The sequence below is a fragment of the Cebus imitator genome, unplaced genomic scaffold, assembly GCF_001604975.1.
Source record: "Cebus imitator isolate Cc_AM_T3 unplaced genomic scaffold, Cebus_imitator-1.0 Scaffold46, whole genome shotgun sequence".
NCBI classification, from domain to species: Eukaryota; Metazoa; Chordata; class Mammalia; order Primates; family Cebidae; genus Cebus; species Cebus imitator.
This window is the reverse complement of record NW_016107361.1, coordinates 669,405-696,148: the sequence shown is the minus strand read 5'-3', so window position 1 is coordinate 696,148 and position 26,744 is coordinate 669,405. Positions and strand designations below refer to the sequence as shown.

Sequence of the window (26,744 nt, the reverse complement as noted above, 5' to 3'; positions counted from 1 at the left end):
GCACTTGCTGCCGTCCAGTCCAATTTGAGGATTACACCCCAGAGTGAGTGGCTAGACAGGCAGCACCCCGACTGCTGCAGGCACCCACAGGCTCACAGCAAGGCTGCAACCACCATTCTCACGGTGCTGAGACAAGGGACTCAATTTCAGTCTCTGAGAGTGCAGACTTGCTGTGGCCAATCCCGTCTTGGCCATAGTTCCTTTGTGGACTGAGATTGGTGACTGCACTGCACAGGAGATGAACTGTGAGGCTTGGCACAGATGGTGGGCTTGACCAAGGATTCCTATTTCCACTTCCCAACACCTTAGTCCATGTGCCTCTTTGTCATGATATGTTGATAAAGCCATCCAGGCAATCAACCTAGTCACTCTGTCCATAAGACTATTACACTTTCTGATGAGGCCATGGCTGTATTTTTCAAAAATGAAGTAGCACCAACCCTGGGCTCCTGCCAAGTCAACCAAGAGCTGGCTATCACTTTTATTCTTTTTGCTGGTTAACTGCCCCTCTCCCGCTCCTCTCTAAAACCATTCACTCTCCTGTCATTAGGAGCTGCCTACGGGCTGCCAGGAATGCCACTGGAGGCCTGATACTCAGCATTCCTTTCCTGAACCTTTGAGGTGCAGCTCACAGATGTTCTGATTAGAACTCTCTATACTGGTGGTTACGGTGGAAGGAAAGGGGATTTGCTGGGCCACATAAAGCTTCAACTAAGAAAGATCCTTTTCTTTATTTTCATAAACTTGACATGGGGGAATGTCTGAGCCAGAATGTCAAGATTTACAAACAAAATTACTATAATTACCCTAGTTAAGAAAAGGGTCTGGTGGTTTCGGACTTGATTCTAAACCCACATTTAACATAAAGCAGTCGAATTGCATCAGGTTCTAAGAATGTGGAGTGACAAATGATTGCCCTGTGTGTGGCTCTTCTGTGCTCACCAGAGCTGCTCTGATTTGGGTGGGAGGGTAAAAGTGAGTTTTTAAAGGAGAACTGAGTGAAATTGGAGCTTAAGACTTCTGTACTTGGATGGGAAGACCTATTTGAGACTGAAATCAATTTAAGAGCCATTCTTTGGTGAGGTTATCCTTGGAAATGATGACTCTGTGTTTTGAATTTATCTCAATCTGCAGAAAGATAGGATCCCAAATTAAATTTCTCTAAGAAAACAGACTCAAAATCAAGGCTCACCTGTAAGTTCAAGAACTTCTAACAAATATTCGAAAGCTAACTAGATGGTGATAACATTGTCTTCACTCCTGACTGGTTGTAAATTTGTCTCTGATTCAGAATAAAACAGTAAAATTCTTTTTGGGGATAGGGAGGTTTGGGCAAATGATCTGTAGCACAAACCTCAGAAGCTACTGAAACAGCACACGTTTCCTGTCAAGCAAATTCTTATGTTCACTAGTAAAACAGCACAGCATCACTGACATGAGAACTATGTTTCTATACTAAATAAACACACAAATTATAGATTACACACATCTGGAAAAGTCATTAAGAAGAGCATCTGCTTTCTGTGTTTACACAGTAGAATCTCGTTTTATGAAAAAACATTATGATCTGTGCTTCACTGAATGAGACACCTGTTGCCAAAGTAAGAAGAATCAAGTCCCTGCGTTTGTGGGCACCTGGCTGAGTGCACTGCTGGGCCCCCCCTCTCCTGGGACACCTACGCCAGTACAGGTAAATGGAGGTACTGAGGTAGATGGTGGGTCCCGCCGGGGGAAAGAGAGAGGGGAACACTAAATTGCTTTCCAGCACCAAGAAAGCATCAGTATTTCTCCTCTGGCTCTCAACAGTCTATCTTTATGTGGTACTGGTCACTTAGTCTGCAAGTAGACATTGCTTTGCTATGTCATGAGATCCCATGTGGGAAGAGCAATACGCTCAGTGCTGAAATCCCACATTCCTGCCCAGGTTTCCCTCTCATCATCAGGCAGGTCACTGACATATCCCTGAGCCAAGGTTTTCTCACCTGTGAAAATGGGGTGAGTTACCCTTCCAAGTCTTTCACAATTTGGCAATTATGCAAGACTTTCTAACAAAGTGCCTTCTAGGCTGAGGACTGGTAAATAAAGGGAAGGCATTCATGTTTTTAGGGATTTGGTGGCAGGAAATGACAAGGCAAGTCAAAAGGATTTCATTCTGACTCTCCACTCCCATCCAAAATAATCAAATGACTTCAGCAAATTATGCTCAGCAAGTCTTCACCGCTTTCTTCCTCATCTTTTTCAAGCACCCACTTTAGTTTCCTAGATTCACAGGCAGTGAACTTGACCTCCAGGCATGATTGAGTGCCTATAGGCATGTGCTGTGAATGTGGCATCATTTCAGGAGGCAAGAGAGACAGGAAGAGACGCTCTTGCCTGAGAAGAGCTTATAGAGGATGGAGGTGCAAGAGGACGGGAGAGTGGCATCTGAAACTAGCATGGGCTGCACTGGGCCTTGGGACCCGAGGGGCCATTTGCAGCAAACGGGTCTTGACTATCCCAAGTGCTTCCTGGAAATCAAGAATTAAAAAGCAATGGAGAACAGAACAATGCAGGAGAAATGGATCTGACAGAAAGGTAGGTTTGCATTCCATCTCTACCACTTTCCACAGCAAACCACTCCTCTCTGGACCACAGTTTCCACATTGGCAAAATCAGAGGGCCACTTTCTAGCTCTTCTATTCTGATCCTTCGATTCCATTTTAGATGGAGCAGGCTGCAAGCCAGAAGCCATGTGTGCCTTTTCCCAAGCCACACAGTCCCCAAGAGCTGGGTCACTGCATACCAAGTCCCGTGAACAGATGCCACATGGACATGTGCCCACCTCGGGGCAGGAAGGCTGAGCGTTACCTGGTGTGGCTGTTGGAGGACAGGCTCTCCCAGGGCTGCACGCTGCAGCCGGCCACGGCAAAGGCTCCCCCGCAGCTGCCGTCCAGCTTCATGAGCAGGGCCTTGGCAGCGTTCTCAGCTGTCTTCCGGCAGTCATGAGCTCGCTTGAGCATCTGAGTGATGTTTTCATCCCCTGACTGGTCTCCTATGTGACAGAGAAGCCAACAAATTAATTGACATAGGCCTGGACAAGGCAGGCCTGGGAGTGACTGTGCAGAATTAACTCTCAGTTACTTAGGGCAGAGGTGGCACTGTGGAAGGGAACTCGCAGTGCCCAGCTGAAGAGAAGATCTGTGCTCTGTCACTTAGAAACTGTGTGTGGGAAGGTATTGCTTTGCCCTTTCTCTGGGCTCCACTGGCCTCATAGACAAATGTAGGGGGTAGCCATTGGGATCCCCATACTTCTGTCTCCAGCTCTAACACGCTCTGATTTTTCTAATGATCCAGGCTCCTGACTTCTCCTCCCATTCAGTCACAAGGCATTTGGCAATTCCTCTGTGTACTGGCACTTCCCTGTGAATGAGGGAGGGAGAAAGTGGAGCAGAACTGTGCCATCTTTCCATATGTCTGTAGCTTTGGTTAGAGCCCTGTATGGGGGCAAGAGAGACAAAACTAATGGTTCAGAAGAGAGCTTTAGATAGGCTCCATATCATATGTACCCAAGCCACCCCGCCCCTGCTCTTGGCTTGGTAATTGTGCTGAACTCAAATGCCTCCAGGAGCCAGGTAACTGGGCTAGTGCAGAACATTAGGGTGTGGTGGGCACCTCCACAGACCTGGCAATGAAGACCCTGACCAAAATCTTCACATTTCTGTTGTGTTTTAAAAACTTTGCTGGAACAGACAAAACTATATAGATATTGAAAAGATCATGGGTGGCTGAACTGAGGTGGGAGGACTGCTTGAGCCTAGGAGTTCAAATCCAGCCTGGGTAATAGAGCAAGACCCCGTCTCCAAAACAACAGCAAGAACAGCAGCAACAACAATGGTTGCCAGGGGTTGTGGGAGGAAAGAACAGGTGGAGCCAGAGAACTCTTAGGTCAGTGAACTACTTTGTATGATACTATTAACAGTGGACTCACGTTATTATGCATTGGCCCAAACCCACAGAATGTATAGCACCAAGAGTGAACCCTGATGTAAACGATGGGCTCTGGGTGATGATGATGATGTGTCACTGCAGCTTCATCACTCGTAACTACTATACTGCCCTAGTAGGGGATGCTGAAAATGGGGGAGGCTGTGCGTGTTGCTGGGTGAGGCATATGGGAAATCTCTATACCTTCCGCTCAATTTTGCTGTGAACCTAAAACGACTCTAAAAAAACAAAGTCTTAAAAAAGCAAAACAAAACATCAACTGTGCTGGCTAAACAAATCATTGGTTTGCTACCTATACAGCATAGATCCATGCTCTTCCAAATATTTTTAAATGAAATCTCACGCCAAGGCATACAAAATGCTATCCTAACATACAAAAAAGGTAAACACAGAATTGGATGAAGTGGGCACAACTGGGGCACACACTCAGAGTCTCACCCTCCAACCCCACTGCTGAGGCCCAAAGAAACTCCTCCAGCTTCCCAGGGCACAGTTTGAAAACCACTGGCCTAAGGCATCTATGAATGAAAGAATGAACAGAATGCATGCCTGTGACATCAATGAGAAACAAAGAGAAAAGACCCACAATTATAGACACTGTGGGTGCATGTCACAAATGAATTCTTGCTTTGCTGTGCAACAGCTCTACGGCATGGTGGGGCAGTATGATGGGCCAGCCACTGCTACAGCAGAATGCAAGGGCAAGGCTTGAGGGGGACCTGCTAAAAATCAAGCCTGCCCTCAGCACTGGAGAGTGGGCAGGAAATGGGGTGGGCCCATTCTGCAGGCCAAAAATCTCTGCAACTCCCTCTTGTCATTTCTCTGACAACCTTCATGCCTGTCTTCTCTCTACAAATAAGACATTTTACATACAACTCACTGCTGACTGCTATTTGGAAGTAGGCATGACATTACTGACTGGCTCATCTTATAAATGTACACATGAGCTTCCCATGTATTAGGTAAATACAAAGCATTTCATTACTGATTTTGGATATTTAAAAGGCAGATTTATTTAAGCTTTTTCAGCTCCTAAACCAAATAACTGCACTGAGTAGGTACAAGCCTTACGAAAGGTACCTTGTGAGGCCTAAACAGGTTAAGACCTCTGATACCAACTGGAAATACGATGATTGACTTTTTTCCTTTAATTTATCATTTTTAATACATATATTACTTAAAAAAAAAAACCTGACAGCAGGCCAAGATCATTTTAGAATCTGTTTCATATGAGGAATAAAGTTTTATGGTTCAGTTAAAAGACCCTGAAAAATGAGGTTTCTAATGGAAATGCTGGCAGAGTTTCTTCTACTAGGCTGGGCTGGTAATACTATTAAAAAAAAACCAGAGGGAGGAGCAGAGCGTGGCTCCCCATACAAATGAAGGCGCGCTCCTTTGTTGGATCACTTGGATATGAAGCAGGAAATTAATACCCAGGATCCTTCCCTTCCTTCAGATTTGCTTCAGATTCCTGTGCAAGTCAAAACTGAAGGATGAAACACATGTGAGTGTTCAGTGCAAAAGCGAGTCCCCAGGCAAGGGGGGAGGAGCAGGGAAGGAGGACAGGAGGGTGCATTCAGAAGGAGCCTGGATGGTGACCTTCTTTGTAGGGTGCGTCCTGGATGGAGAAGTCCTAATGGAAGCTCACAGCAGAAAGCCGGTCCATAACAGACACCTGGCTACTGCACGTAGGAATGCCTGGCCTACCCGTCTTTGACTCTGGAGTGACCTGGTCACCTTGGCTTTCTGTTTACTTGCTGTGGCCTCCCTGAAGGCTAAGGGGCTGGCCAGGGCTTAGTTCCACATGGAGAGAGATGGCCACCTTTCTCCTTGGGTCTCCCTTTCCTCTTAGCACTGTTTTTATTGCAGTCCTCCTCACATCACTGCAGGCTCAGAGCCATCATCACTGGCCACAGTTTAGCAAATGCTGCTGCTTCCTAGAATGACATGCTTGTGTCTGTTTCAATCAGATATTCCTTCCACCTTACTCAACACTGAGGGAGAGAAGTGAGTGGACAGTGCGGATCTCGAGGTACGGGTCAGGCCAACAGGGCACAGGACCCTAGGGCTGGGGCAAGGACAGGCACAGGAAGGCGAGGTGGGCCAGCAGGGCCAGCATTCTGTGACGCTGACACGAGCATGGGGTGAAACTACTACTTCTTTATTCATAAAACACCTGGAGACCTGGCAGGGGAAACCCATGTTTCAAAACTACTCAAAAGCTGGGTGTGGTGGCTCATACCTGTGATCCCAGCACTTTGACAGGCTGAGGCAGGTAGATCACCCAAGGTCAGGAGTTCGAGACCAGCCTGACCAAATGGTGAAACACTGTCTCTACTAAAAATACAGAGTTAGCCGGGCCTGTAATCCCAGCTACTTGGGAGGCTGAGGCAGGAGAATGCTTGAATCTGGGAGGCGGAGGTTGCAGTGAGGCAAGATCGTACCATTGCACTCCAGCCTGGGCAACAAGAGCAAAACTCCATCTCAGAAAAAAACAAAACAAAAACAAATACTACTCAAAGAAATAAACATGGAGAAGTTCAACCAACGAAATGAGGTGAGGTGAAGGCCACGTGGCAGCAGTGTGCACCTTGACAACTGGCATCACAGTGGAGGCTACAGCCACGCTGGCCCCTTTCATCACTGATGCGGCCCCAGCTCCATCTGGCCTCACTGTCAGCCCAGGAGAATGCCGCTCCTAAGAAGGCTTGTTTGTTTTAACTTGTCGGTAATTTTGTTTCCACTCCAGTTCTTGCTGCATTCAACATAAACAATTTACCCACTCAGCCATGAGGAAAAACGAAAAACGCACTTGACAACCAAATTTTGTGTTGTCAGGAGATGATTCAATGCCAGCCGCTGAGACAGGAGGCAGGGTGACAAGAGGAGGAAGAGGGACTCCGGAGACACTTACCAGGGGAGGACCCCACGCCCGCTGCTCGGAACTGCCCCAGGATGAGGCTCTGCTCACTCTCAGCCAGCGCCAGGAGAAGTTCGTAGGCTTCGATGCACTGCTCACTGAAACAAAGCACACGTGACTTCAGCCCTGGCAGGGAACAGTGGGCACCTTCAATGCAGCACTGCTGGTTCCTGCCCAGGAGGCAGCTCAGGTGCTGTCTCGGCCTCACTCTCCACATGGGCAAGGAAACCACCCAAGCGTATTCCCAGGACAGGGCCCGGGGGCTTGCTCTTTTATTGGCCTTTTTATTTTTAAACTTTTAACTAGGTTCTGGAAAAATACAAGAGAAACAGTGAAGGTGGGAGAGGCCATGTGTCGTCCCTTCAGTGAGCAGCTGAATGGACCATGTGATTCCCTGTGATAGGCCGCTCCAGGCAGCTCCACTGAGCCCATACCCCAGTGTCCACACCCTTGTGCTGTCCCCCATCCACACTGTACCAGGGTTGGTCTGTGTGACAGAAGCGACAGCAGGTCACTTCCAAAATTAGCTTAGTAAAAAACCCAGACTTCCATCTTGGTCACTCTCTCACTTCACTCTCTCAGACCATCCTCTCTGGAGCAGGCCAGTTGTCGTGTTGTGAAGACTCATGAGCAGCCCTATGGAAAGGCCCATGTCAGGAGTAATGACTAAGGCTTCTGGCCTACAGCCATGTGAGTGAGCCTTCTTAGAGCAGATCCTCTAAGCCCCCCGCTGACGTCTCAGATGACACAGCCCTGGCTGACAGCTTGACCAGAACCTCACAAGAGGCTCTGAGCCAGAACCACCTACAAAGCCACTCCCATTGAAACTGTGATGCAGTAACTGAATAGCCATACAACAACAGGTAACTAATATAACATCCCACAAGGCAATGATTTTGACTTAGACCTGCACTATCCAGTATAGTCTCTACTAGCCGCAAATAGCTACTTAAATTGAAAACATTTTGAGCTAAATAAAATGAAAAATTCCATTCCTCCATTGCAGCAGCCATACTTCATATGTTCAGTAGTCACACATGGCTAGTGGTTACCACATTGGGCAGTGCATATAGAGAACAGTTCCATCATCACAGAAAAGTTCTATTAGATTCTTATAAAACTGTAAGTGCTTAAAATGCCTCATGAAACATTCTTAGGCTTCACAAAATCTCTAGCAGTTTGAGTTTGGATTTCAAGGAGGAGGAAACACAATCAAGTCTTCTTTGTACCCATCATTCATTGGGCAAACAAGGTAAAACTGAATCAAAGAACAGTCCCTTTCCTGTAGCCTGAGACCCACATGGACCCTGTCCACACAAGAGGAGGTGAAACATGTGCACAGCATCCTCAGGGTTCCAGATAAGATGCCTGCAGTAGAAACATTTCCTCTTTAAGCAAGTAATTGTCTAGCTTCTTCAAGCTGAACAGGGGATATGGTGCTTTATTTAGTCAACACACCATTTGTTTTGACTGCCTTTATTTTCATTGTCCTTTACTAAGAGTTAAGACAAAGGGCTGAAATGCTAGCCCTAGGTGCTGCCAGCTCCTCATTTCAAGGGCAGTTCATATTCCAGAGATGTGAGGACATTTCCTTATCCATGAGGTGTACTAATATGGAGAAAGACCTTTCTGCTCAAAGGCAAATTGTGGGTGGACAGCAGCCAGTTTCAAGGGTTATCACAGATGGATTATCTGCTTGCTTTGGTGTCTGTAAACCAGAAGGATTGCTCTCTTGCTTTGGCCTCATTTATTTTGCTTTATTTCCTGAATAAACAAGAATGTTTCTTAAAACAATACTGAACTTTTCAGAGGATGCTAATGTATGATACAGTCAACTACTCTGAGGCCTTGGCAAAAACACTTAAGTGGTAACACTAATAAAGGAACCCCATGATGATAATAAGAAGGCATAGTTTTGCAGCTTTAAACAAGCAGTAACTTTAAAACTGATACATTTCAAAGTGACGAGGCAGAAAAAAAAATGGTCCATTCAAATTACCACTTGTTCACCAATGACTGAATTGTAGTTATTTAAATTGGCTTGTTTTCACGACAAAAAATCAGCAACACGCCTGAAGAGCCAGGAAAATATTCCTGTCCTTTGACCTACCGTTCCTGCCTCAGGGATTTTATCCAGAGGAAAGCATTCAAAAGAATGAAGATCTTATCTGCATTAAATTATTCATCAGAGAATTATTTTTAATACTAAAAGTCTAAATGTCTTTTATAAAAGAGAGTAAAATAACAATATAAAAACTTGACGCAGGGGTTACAGCCATTCAGAATAGAGACTATTAAAAGCAACATTTTAAAACTACGACAAAATGAAGAAACAGAATGCACTAGATTTGTAACAATATAAACAATGAATATGAATAAAAATCACAAGAACAAATGAAAATGTGACACAAAAATTGATATTTCGAGTGACAGTACTTAAATAAATTATATTTGAGGTGAATATGTGAGGGGGAACACACCTGTTTACTAACATCCTATTCATTACTCTTAAATGATATTTTATGGTCCAAACCCCTAGATACGCCTTCTAAAAGTCTATTTCTGCTTTTATTCTGAAGGTTACTCTGGATGCATTTCTACACTGAAGTGGCTCCAAACATCCAGTGTGTGTCTCGTGCTGTTTTCCTACCTGTACTGCAAGGCCAGCCTCAGCGCCGTGGCGTTGGATTCGTATTTTCCCACCAGCATGCTCATCCTCTCGGCATTGCTTTTACATTCCTCCAGGGTTATGGTCAGGAGGTCATTTTGGGATTTGAGGTGCTCAATGCGGCTGCAAACAGCAAAAGTCACTTTCACACTAGGGTTATAATTCATTTGCCAATATTTCAGTTGTCTCATTTGTATTCAGGCCAGAAAGCATGTTAGGATGTGGGCTTGTCAGATTAGTAACTGACACAGTATTTTGTCAAAGCAGCAACTCTACATAAAAGTATCGCTAAACTCTGTGTGAATTAGAAATAAAAAATAACCCCCCGGGTTATTTCCCACCCAGCCATTGGCACGCTCACTGCAGGTCTATCATGAGCAGGGTACAGCACTAGGCTCTGGGGATACTCCAAGGAAAGGCGACAGCTGTGCAACCTCCAGGCCCCCATCATGGGGAACGTCTGGTGGGCTCAGATAAGTCACCCTCCGCGTGCAGGGATGAAAAACAGCATCATAGCAGTCACGGCTCTTTGTTAAGCTTTTGCTTTAGTGATTCTCCCAGTAGCCCTTTGAATTAAGTGTTGTTATTCCCATTTCTCAGATGAGGAAATAGAGGCCCAGAAACATTAAGTATCTTGCCCTGGGATTTGAATCAGGTAGTTTGACCCCAGATCCTGTCCTCATAATCACAAACTACAGAGAGAACTAAAGGATGAATCAGTGAGCGAACAGGAACCTGCCCTGGTGGCCGTTAAGCGGGACACGGACCAGGAGCTGCGGAATGTACCCAAAGCTTCTTTCAGGTTACAGAGCCTAACAACTCTAGCTCGTGGTAGGGTAAGCAGTGGGAACTTGGAAGGTTTATAGGATTCACAACTGTAGATTCAGGGCAAATGAGTTTGTGGCAAAGTCAGCGAACAAATGAAAAATATAATCCTTTAGCTTCTCCATTTTCCGTCTTAGGGCACAGATGCTCTCGATGCCACAATTCATTTTCCATGGGACACATCTATTTGTATACTCTGACCATTAAGTCTTAAAGAGAAAGAGTTTCATACACACAAAATGCAAACGATTTGAAATGTTAAGGGGTTTGGAAGCCATTAGCTTCAAGGAAAAATCTTAGACTCACACCTCAGAGCAGAGTATGAAGACACCGGCCAACACGGGAGACACCTGGTGAGTGCAGAACTAAGAACACTGCCAGGCTCTGGCCGCTCCAAGGTCATTTCAAGGTAAGGTGCTATGAGAATGCTTTTCTGTCCCTGTTCATATTAAGACTTCTTGAAGACTCCCCGTTCTCTCATTTACTTTTCGACTTGCTCCAGTCTACATTCAGTCCCTGCTGATTAGATGAAGCCTTTATCCAACTCTTAGACCTCCATGTGGCCAAATCCATCTTAGGGTCCTTCTCAGGCAACACCCTACTGACCTATTACTCTTTCCTTCTTTTTTTTTTTTTTTTGAGACAGAGTCTCGCTCTGCTGCTAGGCTGGAGTGCAGTGGCACGATCTCGGCTCACTGCAACCTCTGACTACCTGGTTCAAGCAATTCTCCTGCCTCAGCCTCCCAAGCAGCTGGGATTACAGGCATGCACCACAATACCCAGCTAATTTTTGTATTTTTGGCAGAGACGGAGTTTCACTATGTTGGCCAGGCTCCTCTCCACCTCCTGACCTTGTGATCTGCCTGCCTTGGCCTCTCAAAGTTCTGGGATTACAGGTGTGAGCCACTGAGCCCGGCCTACTCTTTCCTTCTTAAAGAGCTCCCAGCCTTAAGCCATGGTGGGTCTCTGCTGGTTTTCTTCCTGTCCAAGAAGCCATTTCCTCTCAGTCTCCTTTGCTAGATGTTCATTCTCTATAAAACTGGTAAGACTTGGCATTCCCTTGGGGCTGTCCTAGAGTCCCTTCCGCTATCAACACTCCCACACCAGGGGGGATTTCTATCCAGTCCCACGACCTTCTGTAGCCTAGAGCTTTCTTCTGAGGGCCAGGCTCACATATCCAGCTGCCTTCCTGACAGTTCCCTTTGCTGTCACATTACCACCTCCAATTTAACATTCCAAAGTGGGATCCTTGATTTTCCCTGAACCTCTTCCTCCCTTATCTTCTCCATCTCAGTAAATGCCACCACCATCTACCCGATACTACATGCTACACCAAGCCTGTCCAACCTGTGGGCTGCAGGTGACACTACACAAATTTGTAAACTTTCTTAAAACATGGCTTTTTTTGTGGTCTTTTTTAGTTCATCAGCTATCATTAGTGTTAGTGTATTTTATGCTTGGCCTGAGACATTTCTCTTCTTCCAAGATTGGACACCCCTGCACAAGACCCTTGAGAATCTTTTTTGAGACCATCCCTTCTCTCATCCAGGTGGATCCCAGCTACAGTCTCCCCTGCTTTCAGCTCCGCACATGCCGTGCGGAGCATGAAGCATGAAGCCCCTGGACCCATCCCGCTACAGCTGCCCTGGCCCACTGCAAAGATAGCGCTGCTTCCATTTTTTTTTTTTTTTTTTTTTTTGAGATGGAGTTTCGCTGTTGTTGCCCAGGCTTGAGTGAAATGGCATGATGTTGGCTCACTGCAACCTCCGTCTCCCAGGTTCAAGCAACTCTCCTGCCTCAGACTCCCAAGTACCTGGGATTATAAGCAAGCACCACCATGCCTCCCTGGCTAATTTTTTGTACTTTTAGTAGAGACAGGGTTTTTCCATGTTGGTCAGGCTGGTCTCAAACTCCTGACCTCAGGTGATCCACCATCCCAGCCTCCCAAAGTGCTGGGAATAGAGGCGTGAGCCACTGTGCTTGGCTTGCTGCTTCCACTCTTACCCCACCCTTCCCCTTCTCCACGGCCGGGTGAGCTTCCACTGGGTCAATCAGATCTTGTTCTCCCACATTCGAAACTCTTTAATGACTTCCAATTACACTTAGAATGAAGAGTAAAATGTGTCCATGGCATCAAAATCCACACTGAAGCCAGCCCCTGCTCTCTGCCAACTTGTTTACTGCAGCTTCTTCCCCTTACTCCATTTCAGTTCCACCAGCCTTTGGACAGTTCCTCTTTCTCCCCTCACGGCTGTTAAGTGGCTATAAGAACATCAGTTTGCCATATGGCTATTGTGTTTTAAAATTAATCTTAATGTCAGACTCCCGTCTTCAGACACCTTCCCTGATTACCCATCAAAAAATAAACCCTCCCCGAGCTTCTGCTGGTGTCCTATTTATTTCATTCTTGTATCTTTCTTATCTTACTTGTTTTCTCTTTGGTTTATTTTCCCTAACAGAATACAAGCTCCAAGAGAGAAGGGACCTGATCTATTTTGCTTTGCTTTGCGTGCCACACACCCTAGCATACAGTAGATGCTTAACACAGATTTGTCAAAGAAGGAAAACATTTTGGTGAGTAGTGATGACACCTCCCCTGCCAATCATGAAATTAAAGGCTAACATACTTTAAGAGTAATTGGCCTCCACTTCTGAGGTAGGTAGTTAAAATAGCAGACATCAGAATATACTGGTAGATCATTTCTGAGCACCCCCAGGTTCATGTAGCAGCTAGGATCACAGAGATGACAACGGAGGTGAGGTCAAAGGGTAGGGGTTGGAATTCCATCTCAGCTACTTAATAGCTCTGGATTTAAGGCAATTCACTCAACTTGAAACTTCAAAGCCTTTGTTTTCTCATTTGCAAAAGGGACTACATTACGCTCACAAGTTGAGGATTAAGTGGCTGTCTGTGAGAGCCCTTTGTAAGCTGTTGAACACCATAATAACATGAGCTACAAGCAAAATATTTCCCCCTTCTTTGGTATCTCTTGGGTGCATATAACTAAGTAGAAAGCAACTCCCCTATTCAAGTTCAGCCACAAAGCCAACTTGTTAAATCTCAGAATCTGTAGGGAGGAGATCCTCACTAAACTGAGGTCCCCCTGAAGGCATCTGACTTCATTAAATTGCAAAGGGCATATCTGATTCAATTTTTAAGCACTCCCAGGCCAGCGATACGGAAAAGACTGCTTCTTTACTGCCATGAAGTAATCATCAGGATTATCACTCTTAAGTATTTTGGATTTAATAAGGAAACCATTTAATTTCAAGATTTAAAATGACCTAGATTGCCAATTACCTTAGTTCTCAAGAACTATATTAAACAGCCTCAAATCAGGGAGGACTAACATGATAATTCAATTTATTCAGGTTTGCCACATAGAAGGGGAATGGAATTAAGGAATGGTGGATAGGGAATGGTATACATATTTTTTCCTGGTTAGCTCATAAGCCTGTCAAATTCTTACGATGCTCTCCCACTAAGATTGGCAGGTCAAGGCAGCCACACCACACTTGGATGTGACTCAGCAGTCCATTCTGCACTGCAGAGCCAATTCTGAGGCCGAATGGTTTCCACGGTTTGGCCCTGGTCCTTCTCCTTTGCTTTGTTAGCAACTCCCTCATCACTGGGATGACACATAAGACAGTCTTTGCCAGTAGGCAAAAGGGCAAACTGAAATTACCTCTTTTGTAAGACTTGAAAAGAATTCTTAAATGGGGTATGTATATGGTAAAATTATTCTAGGTAAAGACAGTTAGGATGGGATGTAGGGAGCCAAGACTGAGCACATCTGCAAAGAACATAAATAAAATTAGGCAACCCTCAGGAAGAGCAAGGACAGATAGTCCAGCAGGCCTGGTCTGGAATGGCTCTACCAGATTGCCTTTGCTGGTTCCAGTAGTTCCAGGTGCCCCTGGGATGCTGACTCAACATTCCAGAACTTCCTTTTGTGGTTCTCTGGAGCACAGGCCTGCACGCTTGGCCCCCACCTATGACCTACTTGCCATTCTGTATGGACTGCTCCCAGGACTTTGTAATTTGCAAGGTCCAGGGTGAAACAAAACAGTGGGCTCCCTTGTTCAACAGTATTAAGAATTTAAAATGGGACAGCAGAGCAGTGAAGCAAGTACAGCACCTTTCTAAGCATTCGGACCATGTGAATGCCCAGGCCACAGCTGCGGTGCAGCTCAGACTATCGTGAGCACTTCTCTGATGACCAAGGTGGTGGGAACTTCCAACCCCAGCAGCCTGAGAGTGTTGCTCTATGTCACAATACATAAACCGCCTTGAATAGATCTTTGGAAAGAGAAGTAGCAGCTCCTCCCTGCCCCAGAATCAAATCCATAGGATCTCTCCTTACCTGTTCAGCCGTTCTGTTTCCACCTCAAACTCTCGAATCTTGCTTTCTGAGATGGCAGATCCATGTGAGTAGAGTGTTTGGAAAATCTCCTGGATGTTGGAGCAGTCCTGAAGTGAGTGGGCCAGGTGTTCCGCTACACTGCTGGATACCTGTAAGAATAAGCATTAATTCCTCTTTGGAATGTGTCATTTCAGAGATGCTGGTCCCCAGGCATGTTTTGTATGCAAAATAATTTAAAGCTGATATTCCTTGAGAATTGGGGACAGGGAGGATGGTTACCCTGATGGTTCTCAGTTTGTATGATAGAATCCTAGTATGAAAAGCTAACTATTAAATATTATAAAAGCAGTAGAAAAAAAAAGAAACACAACAGGATCAAAATATGGCTCCATCCCCAAGCATGTGGTGCTGGGCAGCCAGGTGCTGGGGAGATCATGCCTTCCTGGAGTTCCTAAAATTCTGAATGTTGAAAAGAGCCAGGACTTCTTTCCCCCATCCTGAATTCTCTGCCACTCCAGGCCACTGTTTCTGGTTTCTATAGCCCAGGAGAGGGGCTGACTCCTTCATTTTCACAATTTGGCTTTGGCATGGAATCTGAATGCATGCAATTTTTGCTCAGTGTAAAATTCTAAATTAGGGCCTTAACATGCTATCCAGGCTCTCTGTGCCTCTGAGGATCAAATAGCTGGCTCTCCCAGACTATCTCCAATCCTAAAAAACCTCGTAAGGAACTGAAACTACTTCCTTTTCACCATCCATCAGCTCTTACCGTCCCAGGGGGTTCCAAGACTCTACAAATAAAAACTCTGGGACTAAACTGAAGGTTCTGGTCTTTCCTACCACTGGGCTAGGCTTCAAAGACAGTATTCCTCCTCAGCAGAGAGCACATCCCCTTTCAAGAGATGGATGTACAAAAGGCAAAGTTCTTTTAGAGCTCTTGGTCTCCTGGGTAGCAGGGTGATATAAGACAGATACTTCAAGACTTTCATCTATATCACCAGGAACTGGACCTAAATCATTTCTTTCTGAATGGTTTCAAGGAAAGGAAAAAAACTCTCCCTTAAAGCTGAAGAAGTAATTCACCATATGGATGGAAATCACCATACATTTTAATTTGATCCTTTGGAGGGAAATCAGGTATGATTTACTATTGTAACTAACTAGTTTATTGGAGATGGACGTTGGGAGTTCTTCTGTTATCTATAATCCATCATCTGTGTAGCTCTACCAAGTACTTTCTTGCCTTGCTTCTCGTGAACACTCACCCCTATGCTACTGATTTCTGAGCCCAGGACTGGCCGATCAGATGATGAAGATTCAGACCTTGTCTTTGATAGCTTCACCCTCTCAGCAATCTTGAAAGAGAAAACAAAACATTATCAAAAACTACATACCATTCCCCCAGATAAACTGCTGGGACTATGTTTATACAGGGCTACTGTTTAGCCATGTCAGCTAAATGATTAATGAACTTCTTAAGAACAGCTCACTTGTCCAATTTTTCAACCACCAGCTTAAGCCAGGGCCTTTCAACTTCAGCACTGCTGATGTTTTGCCTTGTATCATTCTTTTTTGTGGGGGTCTGTCCTGTGCATTGTAGGATATTTAGCAGCATCTTGGCCTCTAGCCACAAGATGCCAGTAGCACTCCAATTGTGACCATCAAAAATGCCTCTAGATGTTGCCAAATGTCCCCTGGAGGACAAAATCACTTCTGGTTAGAAAACACTGGTTTAACCTAACTTATTAAATTTGATAGTTAGGAATCAACCTTACTGTGATGGCTGTGAGGGCCACCAGGCAAGCCAACAGGCATCATTTTAATCATCTCTCTGAGGCAGACTCAATAATATGTGCTGGGGGGCTGTGGCAGCAAATGGGTGGGGCTACTTCTCCTGGCTGCTACAGCCTGTCCATCATAATCAATTTTTCTTTTTTTTCTGGCAGATCTGTCAGTCTTGTGAGTGGGGAGATCATTGGATCATTACTCAAGGTCCCCCACTGGGCTGAACCTTAGTCTTTGAGAGCAACTCCGTCCACTGTGAAGTATTGGAGCACTTGACAAAATGTCTCACTCTCCATAATGACTTGTCAGCTGTGACATTCTCCAGCTGGCTGATTAATGAGAGCTGGCGTCTAGGTTGCAGCTGAGAGAGACTTAAAACTATTAGTGGGTTATCTCTCCTTGCAGCTCCTGCATGGAAGGCCTGTGCAAGGTCCCAGGGGAAGTCTCTTGGGCTGTCTCAGCTAAGGGCATGCCTGTACAGTGGCTAGGATGAGCCTGGTGCTTCCAGATAACAGGAGGTGTTCCCGCTCATCGGGTCCCTCCCCAGGAACTCACTTTGGCGATGGGAATGTCATTGCTGCTGCTGCTCGTGCTCAGCTCTCCAGTGCTGGGGTTAATCGGGCGGTTGGTGGAAGTGAGGCGGCCAGGGCTGGAGGGACCTGTGGCCTGCACGCTCTGTAGTCGAGTTTGAAGCTCTCTGACCTGAAATCATAAAGATTTTAGACATAGTTGGTGGTTTTGCTGGCTAAAGAGCAAAACATTCAGATGGGTAGATGGTGGGGGTATCATTTATATTAAGGGATCAGCCACTGAAAAGCTAGGTTGGGTGAGTCCACATAAAAGTCACTATTCTTTTTTTTTGGACTAACAATGCTTTTTAAATGAATCAGTTTCTTAAATCACATGCAATACAAAAGGTAGAGTTACAAGCCAAAGTGACGATATTACCATTTTTTATAATTGTCCAAGAGTCACCATATTCTTAACTGAATCTGCCACAGACCATCTTCTATTCTTCACAAGCATGAGGTGAACATATTTTGTAAGGCACTAGAAGCTTCCAGGATGGATGGCCACCTTTTTTTTTTTTTTTTTTTTTTTTTTTTTTGCCCTTTTTTTTTTTTTGAGACAGCGTCTTGCTCTGTTGCCCAGGCTGGAATGCAGTGGTGCAACCATGGCTCACTGCAGCCTTGATCTCCTGGGCTCAAGGGATCCTCCTGCCTCAGCTTCCTGAGCAGCCGGGCCTAGGTGCACACACCACACCTGGCTAACTTTTACATTTTTTCTGTAAAGACAGAGTTTCGCTATGTTGCAGGGCTGGTCTTAAACTCCTGTGCTTAAGCAGTTCTCCCACCTCAGCCCCTCAAAGTGCTGGGATTACAAGCATGAGCCACTGAGCCTAGCCACTGGATAACCACCTTTAGGCAATGTTTGTTCATTCAGCCCCAAGTGCCTGGACAGTGCTGGGGACTGCAGACAGAGGACCCAGGATGGAGTCACCACTCTCATGGAACTCAGAGCCCAGAGGAGAAAGGAAGATTTCAACACAAGTGCACCTGAGTGTTATAAATTTCTAGTTCAAGTGTTACGGAAAGCAGGAAAAGGGAAGAGCGTAACTCCAACTGAAGTCATCCAGAGAAAGCTGAAAGGGCAATGGTACTTGAGCAATCTTAAAGGAGAGCAAGTGAGGAGCTGGCTTCAGTGGTGATATGCTTGGGGCAAGGGGGAGGGGGGCACAGGTGCTAGGATGACATGCTATGTTTGAAGAGCTGCAAGTTAGTCAATATGTGTGCTTTAGAAGAGGTGTCTGCATTGGGGAAAAGATTAGGCTAAGAGACGAGACAGCAATGGAGCCAGCACCTTTTCCCCAAGGAATTGGATTTACCTGCAGTTTACCTACAGATGGGATTATCCCTTGGACAGTAGGTAGGAAAGTCTAAATAGACCTTCCATATATAAAAAAGAAACATGGGGCCTTTGAATTACATTTAAAACACATATTTACCTGCATAGAAATTAATGTCCAAGACCTGCTTCTCTTTAGTTACAATTGTGTGACTTCCAAAGACAGTATTCCAAGTAACTGAAGAGAGTTGCTAGAGATGGGTCTTTTATAACCTTGGTCAGTTTCAGAATGAAGGTGCAGTGTCTACCTGAAGGAGCAAATTGACTACAGCACCCAATGGTCCTTAGAAATGGGCACCAGACTTTGCCAGGCTGAGAAGAGTTAGCACTAGGATATTTAAAGCAGGGCTTTTCAAAGAGAATAGTGTACTGGAATCCCCTAGAGGGCTTGTTAAAACAGATTCCAGGGCCCCACCCCCGGGATTCTGATTTAGGAGGGTTGGATGAAGCGCAAGATCTGCATGTCTAATAAGCTCCCAAAGGACACTGATGCTGCCAGTCAGGGGACCATACCTTGAGCAGGGCTGACCTAAGGCACTTCCAAGGTCACAAAGCGCTTTAATCTCATAGACAGTAGTGGAGCGATGCCCTGCCGCCAGCCCTGCCGCCAAGAGCTCCTAGACAAGGGCAGAGAACAGGCACATGGCCCCTTCTCTTTTAAAAGGCACTGGAAAGCTTTTCATATTAAATGTCTGGGATGTCTCCATCCTGCTAACTTGGGAACCAAAAGTAATTGAAATTTCAATAATTCATCAACATATTAGAAGCCAAAATAGGAAAATTCCCTCAAAGCAAATTGCATTCAGTAGTGGAACAGTTCAAAAGTGCCTAATTGTCTGCCATGGGTCCCAGTAACGGAGCATCGATGGAAATGTGTGCTGTCCTCGAACCACACCAGACACAGGGCTCAAAATAGCCTCAAGAATAGGAAAATACATCCATGTAGAAGCCAAATGGTACTGCTGGTGAGAGATTACAGGACTCTTTCTGAAATGGTTCCTGACAAACCAAAAATGGGTACAGGGGTAGATATCTCATTATGCCACAAAGAGAGAATGGGCAAAGAGAGGGGGCTCATTCACTCCCCCAGGCATGGGGAAACCTCCCAGGTGAAGACCATGAATTCAGTTTTTACTGCTGATGAGTCTGATAAGGTCCTGAATAATTAACAATGTTAACACCACTCCAAAACCTAAATGGTATCTGAATTGCATGCAAGACAATCAATGGTCTGTTCTTTGAATCCCTACAGGCCTACTCAGCTGCTTTTTTATTCTGTATTTTCTTTTGAAAAAATATGGATAAAAAAAATTCCCGGGCAATTTATAAAGACTTTATTAAAACTATCCATGTTTTAAAAACATTTATTCTTCTAATCACAAAAGTAAAACAGGCTCATTATAGAAAATGTAGATGACACTAAAACATAAAAACAGTCAAAGTGCTTAAGTTCTTTCTTACTCTACAGAGGCAATTACTTCTAGTCATTTTCCTTGCTGTATGTGCGCACACATGTGCTTAAAATAATTTCAAAATCTAAATATCTACTTTCACTTTAAAAGCTTTGGACCCAGAGAATGTCTCTGAAAAATAAAGGATGATAAATATGTTTATTTTGGGCTATGCTTTATTATTTAATGATAATTGCTAGCCAGTAGAAACAAATCCAGCTGAAGGGAGTGCAGTGTGCCTGTCAGGGAAAGAAAGACAGCTGGTTAAGTGGCCTTCTCCCCATCTTTTGATTTGAAAGTGAGAATCTTAATTTACAGGAATAAAAGCAAGAAATGAAGGCTAAAGCCAAAATGCTGAGTCAGCTTAGGCACGGCCTGGGAAAGAGGCAGAAACATAGCTAATGGAGCTCTCACTTTTATTCTCACCCATTGTAGTGGATTGGATTACGTCTCCCCCAAAAGATATGTCCAAATATGAATCCCCAGTACCTGTGCATGTGACCTCATCTCAAAATAGGGTCTTTGTAGATATAACTAAATTAACGATCTCAAGGCAAGATAATCTGATTTGGGGTGGGCCCTATGTGTAATGACTGGTGTTCTTACAAGAGAAAAGGGAGGGATATTTAAGACACAGTCACAGAGACACAAGGAAGAAATGTCTTGTGAAGATGAAGGCAGAGATTGGACACAAGTCAAAGGGCACTAAGGGCGATCAGAAGTTGGAAGAGGCAAGTGTGGCTCTGCCAGTACCTTGAGCTTGGGCTTCTAGATTCCAGAACTGTGAGAGTTCGTGGCAATTAAAATATCCCTCCTTCACTGAAGATTTATTTTTTTGAGACAGGGTCTCACTATGTTGCCCAGGCTGGCCTCAAACTCCTGGGCTCAAGGGATGCTCCCTCTTAGCCTCCCAAGTAGCTGGGGCTACAGGGGCATGCCACTGCACATGGCTTTTTTTTTCCCCCCCCAAGACAGAGTCTCACTCTGTCACCCATGCTGGAGTGCAGTGGTGCAATCTCAGCTCACTGCACCCTCCACCTCCTGGGTTCAAGCAGTTCTCCTGCCTCAGATGCCCAGTAGCTGGGACTACAGGCACGTACCACCGTGCCCAGCTAATTATTTTATTTTTAGTAGAGACGAGGTTTCACCAGCACATGGCTATTTTTATTGAAGGAAGTATGTTTCTCTCTACCGAATATATATTTTGGAGTCAAGCGATAGCCAAACATCAAGGCTAACCTGAGTCAGGGACTGCTACTTGTGGGAATATCATTCATTGCCCTTTTTCTCAACTGGGATTCCTCAACACCAGAACATGACATGACAGGCCATTTTTTTTAACTACTCCTGAAGTTACTGTATAGCTGGTAAACATTACAATGGCAAACATGCTCTGAAAGAGGGGTGCCAACAAGGAGTGTCAAAGAGCAGAAGAAGAAATCTGGCTGGCCTCTGCCTCCTGCGAGCAGGCAACACTGGAACAGAACCTTGAAGGCTGAGCTGTTCAACGAGCAAACAGAGAAGAAAAGATAATGGGGAGACTCTGGAAGGTTCAAGTAGGGAAATGACATTAAAAGGCCACAGTTGTTTCTCTCTGGTGTTTAAGAGTTTTGTAAAAATCATTCAATTAGAGGAGAAAATGGACTGAAGTAAGGAAGAAAAAGTTGGTAAGCCAAGAGCTCTACTGATGGTTCAGGTGGGAAATTAGGAGTCGGCGAAGTGGGAATAAGGATGGCAAGATATACTCTAGACCAGCACCACCCAACGGAACTTACTGTAAGGACAGAAATGCTCTAGACTGGCGCTGTGTACTACGGTGGCCCAGCGCCACACACGGCAGTAAGCACTTGCAATGTGCCTGGTGTACCCAAGGAACTGAATTTTTAACTGTGTTTTAATTTATTTAAATTCAAACCTAAATAGTTGTATGTGGCTAGTAGCTACTGAATCCATCAGTGCAGTTCTAAAAATATTCAAGAATGTAAAAAAAAAAAAAAAAAAAAAAAAAAAAAAAAAAAAAAAAAAAAAAAAAAAAAAAAAAGACCCAAATTTGTGGCTGTGGTGACTTAGTGGATCACGGAGTTACTCAGCAATGAGAAAAGAAAACCTACAGAGAAGCTGATCTTTTCAGAAAGAAATGACCAGAGCTGACAAAGTCCGGACTGACCATGATGTCAGCTTGGACATGCTGAATTTGAGAAAACAATTGGGTATGTGAAGGAGGGTTTAACAGTCAACAATTAGAAATGTAAGTCTGAAGGAAAGCGATTAGAACCGGATAGACGTAGGAACGCCAGGCGTGGATAAGGTCCAGGGAGGAGATGTGGCAGTGTGGCAGGCAGAGCACCTGTGTGTAGCTGGCAGGAGCAGAGGGTCAGTGGAGGACAGGGAGACAGGGACACCTTTTTCTAGGGGAGGGGAGAAAAGGAGGTGAGGATGGGTAATAAGCAAGGTGGTTTGCGGACTGTCAGGGGAAGATGGAAAACAGGGACTCCAATCAGATGGCTTCTATTTTCTCTGTGAGGCATGAGGGGGGAATGTCAGAAATGAGGAAGGAGGCTGACCTAGGACCAAAAAAGGGGAAAAAAAAAGGAAGTAGCTTACACAGCAGTACTGAGAGTTCAGTTGAGCTCCCTCTTTGAAGACAGTAGACTGAGGAACATACTGTTTTCTTCCAACTCTGGAGACCTCATTAAAATAACAGTACAAAAGAAAAAAGGATTAAAACCACAACAGAGATAAGAACGGGCTTGGGGCATTGGCAGAAACAAAATTTGGAAACATTCCTCAATGGCCAAGTGAAAGGAAGAGTACTGATGAAAGAAACAGAATGAAAAAAAATTGTGTAATGTACACAAAGAGAGGCGGCCGTGTATAGAGGGAGGATGGCAGACTCTGATTCAGCTTTGGCAGAGAGCAGGAAGGACAAGAATGAGAACAGAGGCTTTCAGAGGTTAACAGAGGTTACAGTTTTGTAACTGTATACAACAACTGAAACTTCCCAGCATATGACAGCCTCAGCTAAATTCAGCAGACACTCCTATTAAAAATGCACAGAAATGCTGCATAAAAAAGTAACAACGAGAAATAAGCTCATTGCTAAAGTTAAAAGACAGCAAAATCTCCAGGTCCCAGAAATGAGAAATAAAGCCGAAAGGGTTTCCGGGAGATGGTGCCACCGCACGCCCAGGGGCTGCAAGCAGGGCGCAGAATGTGAGTGTGGGAGGCAGGAGATGGGGGCGCCTGTGAGTCTGGCTGCGTGAGCTGATCCTTCTGCCTTATGCCGGGAGCTTCTCTGCCCCACCCATTGGCAAAAAACTGAAAGTGCTGTCCACAGAAGGAATCCCAAGGTTGTGCAGAGGGGTCAACCTTCAGGAACCCAAATCCCAGACCAGTGGCACCTTTGGGTGTGAAGTCCAACTTTATATTATCTGTATACTGTGGGACTCCAAACTTGACATGAACACTAGAAACTGGCTTGGATTTTGCCAGGCCACCCACTGCCTCAGAAACTGTCTAATTTGTAAGTCACCCAGTATCATGAGAGAACAGGAGACGTAAGCTTCCCATGACTGGGAGCCCAGGCCCACAAAGCTGCCAGACACAGAGTGGGGACAACTACAGAGAACAGAAGATAAAACAAAAGAGCAAGCAATCTTAATCAGAAGCTGAATTCACCCTGGAAGAAATGAAAATAAAGCAACTGGTAAACCACATCACAATAGCTGCATTGAGGATCCTTAAAGAGATAAAGGAAATAATTCCCTTAAGAAATAATAAAACAAAAATAGATATCAAATCTTAAAAGCCTTCTCTTGGGCTGAGGCATGGTGGCTCCAGTGGTAGTCTCAGCACTTTGGGAGGCCAAGGTGGGAGGATTTCCTGAGACCAGGGGTTCGAGACCAGCAACATTCCAACAGCCTTTCTCTACAACAAATAATAAAAAAAAAATAAATTAGCCAGGTGTGCTACATGCGCCTGCAGTCCCAGCTACTCAGGAAGCTGAGGTGGGAGGATTGCTTGAGCCTGGGAGATCGAGGCTGCAGTGAGCTAGGAGAATCGCACCACTGCACTCCAGACTGGGTGATGGGGTGAGACACACACACACCCTCGGCATGGGATGGAGGCATCTCAGGGTCTGTGGCTCTGTGGATGCTGTTCTGTTTCATTCACTACTGCACTGCCAACACCTTCAACAGGGACTGACACAGTCTCAATAAAATCTCTTGAATGCCCTAAAAAACCTATCACCCCAAATCTAATGCCTTAGAATATTGTATGAGGCTGAATAATGGTCCTCAAAGGCATCCACGTCCTAAAGTCCGAGAACTGTGAATGCGACCTTGCATGGCAAAAGGGAATTGAGATGAGTAGAGTACCATGGATCATGTAGGTGGACTCAGACATCACAAGACCCCTGTGAGAGGGAAGCAGGACTGCCAGAATTACAGTTCTGAAGATGCCATGCTACTGGCTTTGAAGATGAAGGAAGGGGCAGAGTCAAAGGATGCAGGCTCCCTCTAGATGCTGGAAACGACCAGGAAGTATATTCTCCCCTCCAGACTCCAGAAAGTTACAGTCCTGATGACACTTTCATTTTCATGAATGAGATGCATTTTGGACTTCTGACCTCCCAGAACTGTAAGATGATAAATTTGTGTTGTTTTAAGCCATTAAGTTTGTGATGATTTGTTACAGCAGCCATAGGAGATTATACAGCTATTACCAAGAGTGTGGGCAAAAATAAAAACACTCTCAAAGATTAAGAATCTATCATCTACAGATCTTTGCTGAAAGAATTTCCTAAGGATACATGATTTTCAGTAGCAAAAAAAATTAAACTTGAGAAAGAAAAATGGGATGAAAGAAACAACGAAGTACAAGAGCTGACAGGGATTCAGGTGACAAAATCCTCCTTTGCTGCTGCTGGGTGGATGGGCTGACCTGCATTCCGGAAAGCTGCCCTGCAGTACATGGTCAAAGCAAGACTACACATACTCTGAGACTCAGCAGTTTCACTCCTGGACATGTGATCCTGAGAAATTCCCACCGGGCCACAGGAGACATGTGCAAGGGACCATGCCCTGGAGCATTGTTTGTGGTCATGGGAAGTGAGAGGCAATTTGATTGTCAGCTGCAGTAAATAGGTCACTACAGAATGCTAGAAGCCCTTAGACACATCGGGCCAGATGTACACACAGTCATATGGACAAACCTTAAAATCAGAGGGCTGAGGAGCAAAATGTAAGAGGACAGCACAGTAACATATAAGTAAATTAAAAGTAACACAAAACACTATTTTAGGACACGCATGAAATGGGGGGGAAGGGAATGGGATATTATAGGGAATAAATTATGTATAAGGAATAAATCAATTAAAAGAGGGACCAGTGAATGTGACTGATGAATATAATTAGCTTCTCTCTCTGCCCTGAGTTCCAAATTAGAACAAACAAAAACCAGGTGTGGCGGTGTGCACCTGTAGTCCCAGCTACTCAGGCAGGTCGACAGGCAGGAGGATTGCTTAGCCGAGAATTCAAGGGTCGAGTGCACTGTGACTGCACCTGTCAATAGCCACTGCATTCTAGCCTAGGCAACACAGCCAGATCGCCCCCCGCCCCTCTCCCCAACCTCAATCAATCCAAAAGAAAGTAAATGATGCAAGCCAGGAGCATGACAGATTAGGCAGAGGGGGAAAGTGAGATATTGGGGGAATTTGGCGCCAAAGCTGTCAAGGACAAAGGGTGTGCACAGAAGCACGTTTCCAAAGTGGTAGGAAATTCCTTGGAAACGTTAGGCTAGGCAAGCATAAGGCAAGTCAGCTATGCAGACACTTCAGTCTCTGAGGACAACTGCAGGAGCACAGACAAGAGTCAGCTGATGAAGTCATCTGTGAATGTGGCTCACAGATGAGTGACAAGCAGGAAGGCACCGGAGTCCTGAGCAGGATCAGAAACATTTTTGTTAGCCATAAAAGAAAGAGTCTGTTCCACTGATGACATGTAGCAGTGCTCACTGGGTAGTTGTAATTTCAGGCAATTAATTAGGTTGTAATTCATAATTTCATTGTGTAATGGAACTGGTTGAGATGAGATGATTTCCACACTGTACAAGGGTGGGAATCACTAGGCTGGAAAAGCTCTACTTAATGAGCTTCATACAGTTAGTCCCTGTGCAGTTTTTGGAAAGCTGCTGCCTCAAAGTCCAGAGTTTGCAGGTATTTTGCTGAGAAGCACACCTCTTATTGGAGATTGTATAAGATTTTTCTTAAAGCCCTCAAGTAAAGAAATCAGAATCTATTTACAGCAAATACATATTTCTTCCTATAAATCGAATTTACATAGTGTTTCAAGAAAGTGGTATTTTATTGTTAATGGCAATTTTAACTAGGTGGAAACAGAAGAGAAAGACCATAAAATAGAAGGAAAAAAAATCCAACAACATTTCCACCCCTCAGTAAGTTTCTTAAGTGTGCTATTTTCTCTTTTGTTCTATAGCCCACTAAAGCACCTGGATGTGATTATCAAAATGGTTAACGGAAAAGGCCAGCATTTTGGCAAACTTCTTAATTTCTTTTCTTCTTCTTTTTTTTTTCTTTTTTTTGAGACAGAGTCTCACACTGTCACCGGGGCTGGTGTGCAGTGCTGGCTGGCTGCAACCTCTTGCCTCCTGAGTTTGAGTGATTCTCCTGCCTCAATCTCCCAAGTAGCTGGGATTACAGGTGCCCGCCACCACGCCTGGCTAATTTTTTGTGTTTTTAGTAGAGATGGGGTTTCACTGTGTTGGCCAGGCTGGTCTCACACTCCTGACCTCATGATCCACACGCCTCGGCCTCCCAAAGT

The 26,744-nt window shown here is 44.9% G+C and overlaps 1 protein-coding gene across 4 annotated transcripts in view; it reads right to left on the bottom strand.

Annotated features, from left to right (window-relative positions):
• The window catches only part of MCC (MCC regulator of WNT signaling pathway), a 460,356-nt gene that overhangs the window by 38,530 nt on the left and 395,082 nt on the right, over nucleotides 1-26,744 (bottom strand). For all 4 annotated transcript variants that reach the window (XM_017527172.2, XM_017527173.2, XM_017527174.2 and 1 more), the window contains 6 exons: nucleotides 17,102-17,248; nucleotides 16,027-16,116; nucleotides 14,762-14,910; nucleotides 9,555-9,695; nucleotides 6,899-7,002; nucleotides 2,848-3,031 (listed from right to left, as the gene is read on the bottom strand). In XM_017527172.2, coding sequence (XP_017382661.1) covers nucleotides 2,848-3,031; nucleotides 6,899-7,002; nucleotides 9,555-9,695; nucleotides 14,762-14,910; nucleotides 16,027-16,116; nucleotides 17,102-17,248 — 815 coding nt within the window. The remainder of the gene's footprint in view (nucleotides 1-2,847; nucleotides 3,032-6,898; nucleotides 7,003-9,554; nucleotides 9,696-14,761; nucleotides 14,911-16,026; nucleotides 16,117-17,101; nucleotides 17,249-26,744) is intronic.